The 5111-nt window shown below is 47.2% G+C and overlaps 1 protein-coding gene across 1 annotated transcript in view; it reads right to left on the bottom strand.

Annotated features, from left to right (window-relative positions):
• Positions 1-4867, bottom strand: part of RPN1 (ribophorin I) — a 21750-nt gene extending 16883 nt beyond the window's left edge. The window contains exons 1-2 of the mRNA XM_017511923.2: positions 4511-4867; positions 2001-2065 (exon numbers count right to left, since the gene is read on the bottom strand). Coding sequence (XP_017367412.1) covers positions 2001-2065; positions 4511-4771 — 326 coding nt within the window. The 5' untranslated portion in view covers positions 4772-4867. The remainder of the gene's footprint in view (positions 1-2000; positions 2066-4510) is intronic.
• Between the last annotated feature and the right edge of the window lie 244 nt (positions 4868-5111).

Below are 5111 nucleotides of genomic sequence, written 5' to 3'. Positions count from 1 at the left end.
AGAGAAAGCAGTTTTAATAGCGACTTGTTTAAAGCTAACTCTCAGATCTGACAGCCTCAGGGCTGGTGAGATGCCTATTTCATACACTCAGAGGCTGTAACGGAAAAAGCAAGATAATCACCATGCACTAAAATGTGGCTCCTGAGAGGATGTTGTACATGAACGCTAATTCAAGGAGGATTAAACGTAACAACAAAAGATGACTATGAAGATTACACGGAAAACAAAAAAGGTGGCCAAGCACAGTGGCTCACGCCTGTAATCCTAGAACCCTGGGAGGCCAAGATGGGCAGATCACCTGAGGTCAGGAGTTCGAAACCAGCCTGGGCAACATGGTGAAACCCTGTCTCTACTAAAAATACATAAAAATTTGCCAGGCATGGTAGTGGATGCCTGTAATCCTAGCTACTCTGGAGGCTGAAGCAGGAGAATCACTTAAGCCTGGGAGGCAGAGGTTGCAGTCAGTCAAGATTGCATCTGGTCCTCCATCCTGGGGGACAGACCGAGACTTCATCTCCCAAAAAAAAAAAGGAAATGTTATGATGTACTCATACGTAAGAAAAAAGGGCTGGGCATAGTGGTTTAGGCCTGTAATCCTGGCACTGTGCAAGGCTGAGGTAGGCGGATCACCTGAGGTCAGGAGTTCAAGACCAGCCTGGCCAACATGGTGAAACCCCGTCTCTAATAAAAATACAAAAAACTGGCAGATGTCTATAATCCCCGTTAGTCAGGAGGCTGAGGCAGGAGAATCGCTTGAACCTGGAAGGCAGATGTTGCAGTGAGCTGAGACAGGGCCACTGCACTCCAGCCTGAGCAACAGAGTGAGACTCTGTCTCCAAAAAAAATAAATAAATAAGAAGTTCTGGGCCAGGTGCGGTGGCTCACACCTGTAATCTTAGCACTTTGGGAGGCCAAAGTGGGCGGATCACCTGAGGTCAGGAGTTCAAGGCCAGCCTGGCCATCAAGGTGAAACCCCATCTTTTAAAAAATAATAATAATGAAATAAAATAAAATAAAATAAGAAGCTCCAGGCTCCTTGATAGGTGCTGAGGTCAGGGAAGACAACTATGCGAATTTAAACTCACTCAGCCTTCACAGACTTCACAGAAGACCTTCAAATAAGTTGCCACTTTGCCCTGAAGGCTTAGGGGTGAGAGATCCAGTGAGAAGGTTGTCTACCCCTTGCAAACAGAACAGCAACCAACCATAGATAGGAAGATACTTGCTACAGCAAACAGCTTAGAGTTCTCACATGCTCTGTGGAACCAGGAGGGAGAACTGATCTGACATGGAAAGTAACTACTTTCTTCCTATAAAACAAACTGCCACTCCTTAGCAGAATCCAATTTCAGCATTAGTAATGACAAGACATAAATGAGTCCAGAATATATTACAGCATGTTGCTTATAATCACATACATTAATTACAACATCCTTGGTAGGGCATGATGGGCTCACGCCTATAATCCCAGCACTTTGGGAGGCAAATAACTGCTTGAGGCCAGGAGTTCAAGACCAGCCTGAGCAACATGGCAAAACCCTGTCTCTACTAAAAATACACAAACACACTCACACTAGCCAGGCATGCTGGCACACACCTCTAGTCCTAGCTACTGTGGAGGCTGAGGTGGAAGGAAGATTTGAGTCTGGAAGCAGAGGTTGCAGTGAGTCAACACGGTGCCATAGTACTGCAGTCTGGGCAACAGAGCCAGACCCTGTCTCAAGAAAGAAAAAAAAAATCCTCTAGGACAGGTACAGTGGTTCACAACTGTAGTCCCAGCACTTTGGGAGGCCGAGGCAGGAGGATCGCTTGAGCTCAGGAATTCAAGACCAGCCTGGGCAACATGGCTACACCTCCTCTCCACAAAACAAACAAAGAAAACCCTCCAATACAGCAGGCACTTCCTAAGCAACTCTCCTAGTTTATGATCCCACATGATCGCAATCCTGACATGATAACCTTTAACAAGAAGAGACAAGATATATTCTTTGTTGGCTTACCTTTTACCCTTAATTTTGGTTTCACGTACTTCCAAATTGTTCTCTTCCTCATCTTCTCCCTTCACCTACAACAGAAAAAGCCAGTTTATTCTTCTTGTCTTTTGGCACCTAAATTTTGAGTCAACAATTAACCAACTGCTTTAGAACATCCACATTAAAGTACTCAAACTATCAGAACTTTGTAAAGATTGAATTTTCATTTCTCAGTTAACAATTTTTTTCATCTGAAACACAGGAATATTGTCAAAGACTTACTTTTACAAAGTGGCATTAAACCTCTATAAATGCATAACACTTTCCTGAATGATCAAATCACACACATACACATAAAGATTACACTTCCAAATATACTTCTCAAAGATCTCTTTCTTGATGCTTTTCCTCATTTACATTCAAATAAGCATACTCATAGAAATGTATTTAATGATGTAATAGAAAAGTTTCAATTTTTTTTTTTGGTAGACACCTCAGTACAGTTGGGAGAAAAATTAAAATAAAAACAAGATAGGGCCCAGCATGGTGGCTCACACCTGTTATCCCAGCACTTTGGAGGGCCACAGTGGGCGGATCATGAGATCAGGAGTTCAAGACCAGCCTGGCCAATACGGTGAAACCCCCGTCTCTACTAAAAATACAAAAATTAGCTGGGCGTGAGTCCCAGCCACTCAGAAGGCTGAGGCAGAGAACTGCTTGAACCAGGGAGGTGGAGGTTGCAGTGAGCTGAGATCCCACCACTGCCCTCCAGCCTGGGTGGAGCAAGGCGCTGTCTCAAAAAAAAATAATAATAAAATAAAATAAAATAAGTACATTAACCTAGCTCACGAGCATGAGGGCAGAACAGCTGAGCTCCTGCTGTGGTCCAGTTATACTGTAACAAGCTCATTAAATCACAACTGGCTTCAATAAAGAATGGGATTTAATATTTAAGATATTCAAAGGTGGCAGGGCAAATTTACATGAAGTTTTGATCTATCTTTCCATAAGCCTTTCAGTAAAACTTTATTTCATCATGGACAGGCATGAAAAGAGGAGTCATTTCAGAAAAGTAATCTCTATAAATCCAGTTTTATAGCTCTATATTCAAAGAATGAAGTGTGCTTAGAAGAAATGTGACACTATAATGACTATTCTCTCAACAAATAATTAAGTAATCATTTAACAAAATTGTTTAATAACAATAGTAATAAAAAGCAAATCTCGGCCAGACGTGGTGGCTCACGCCTGTAATCCAAGCACTTTGGAGGCCAAGGCAGGCGGATCACCTGAGGTCGGGAGTTCAAGACCAGCCTGACCAACATGAAGAAAACCCGTCTTATTAAAATAAAAAAAGAAAAAAGAAAATCTCTGTATGTGTGTATTCCCTCTACCCCCAAATCCAACAGTTTCTTTAGTGATCGCTAAAATACCTGGAAGCATTTAAGGCAAACACAGGCATTTCTTGCCGAAGTTTAAGAATGAGAGGCAGTAGGGGGAAGGGAGTGAATTGGACTTTCCTTTTATGTACAGCATAAGATAACTTACATTACATGCAGGAGTTCTTAAACTAACTTTAAAAAGAGTTTTGCCGGGCGCGGTGGCTCAAGCCTGTAATCCCAGCACTTTGGGAGGCCGAGGCGGGTGGATCACGAGGTCAAGAAATCGAGACCATCCTGGTCAACATGGTGAAACCCCGCCTCTACTAAAACTACAAAAAATTAGCTGGGCATGGTGGCGCGTGCCTGTAATCCCAGCTACTCAGGAGGCTGAGGCAGGAGAATTGCCTGAACACAGGAGGCGGAGGTTGCGGTGAGCCGAGATCGCGCCATTGCACTCCAGCCTGGGTAACAAGAGCAAAACTCCGTCTCAAAAAAAAAAAAAAAAGAGTTTTAACATTTAGAAAGCATTCATTAGCAACCTTAAGAAATGCATCACATTCATAGTGATTTCAAGTGATTACCAACTTAAAAATGCGAAACCTGTTAACATTTCTGGTGATTCTCTATGTCTAGAAAGAAGCGCCTACAACGGACCAGACAGTGAATTAAGAGAATGAAATTCATTTTAACTCATTTATTTGTCCTCCACTTGGGCCACTGCGTTAGGCCGTGAGAAATGAAGTCTGGCGCCCGATAGCACCGGGCCGGGTGGCCGCCGCGCTCCCCTTACAGAAGGGAGGTGCTTTCCATAGGCTGGAGGGCGCCCGAGCGATGCAGAGAACAGCCCATGTGCGGGCAAGCTCCGAGGCAAGTCGGCCGCAGATCCAACTGGCTGCCCTTGTGAGCAGTGGCCCGACTGGGGCAAGCCAGCGCTGACGTGGCCTAGGCGGGAGGGCAGGCACGCACTGGCCGCTGAAGCGCTGGGGACCCTGGCCACCCCGGCTCCTCCCGGGCCCCGAGCCAATCCCACGGACCCCGGGCGCCCCACCCGCCGCCCTGGTCTCGGCATTTCCTGAAGCGTAGAGGGGCGCGGGCCAAGTCACGGGACTGGCGGGAAGAGCTCCGGGAGCGGCGTTGAAGGTCGCCCGCACTCACCTGCACGCCCAGATGCGCCAGACGAGCCTCGAGATCGGGCTCCAAAGCCAGAAGGAAAGAGGTAGCTCGGGACGTGGAGCCGCTGCCCAGGTGCGCCAGGACCACCTCGGCCGTCACCTTTGCCAGGTGGCTGCTTAGGTCCACTGTGCGCTTCACCTCCTCGTTGATCAGCGAGGGTGCCTCGGAGGAGGCGCTGCCCGGCGCGGGCGCACAGGCCCCAAGCCACAGGAGCAAAAACAAGCGGGCGGCGAGCGCCTCCATGACCGGAAAGAGCAGAGCGCCAGGGCGAGCAGAGCTCCGCCAGGCTACCCCGCCCTCCCGCCACTAAGCAGCCGCTCATTGGGCAAGGACTGGTGACACAAATGGCGACGCCCAACGAGAAAGGACCCCGTCTCCAGGGCAACCAGGAAGCCGGTCCCGCGCCTAATTGCAAACCTCTCAGAGCTGCCTGAGCCATCCTTCTATTTGTAGTGCGAGTGTACTGATTATTAGGCTTCACTTACCTGATTTTTACAGGAACGACCCTTGCCTAGGTCTCTGCTCTCTCCTACCATTCTTCCTGTCCAATAATTCTGTTTGTTTTGCTCCTTGAGACAGAGAA

Source organism: Cebus imitator, unplaced genomic scaffold (assembly GCF_001604975.1).
Source record: "Cebus imitator isolate Cc_AM_T3 unplaced genomic scaffold, Cebus_imitator-1.0 Scaffold457, whole genome shotgun sequence".
Classification (NCBI taxonomy): domain Eukaryota; kingdom Metazoa; phylum Chordata; class Mammalia; order Primates; family Cebidae; genus Cebus; species Cebus imitator.
The sequence above is the reverse complement of the archived record's forward strand: the minus strand, read 5'-3'. Positions and strand labels throughout refer to the sequence as shown.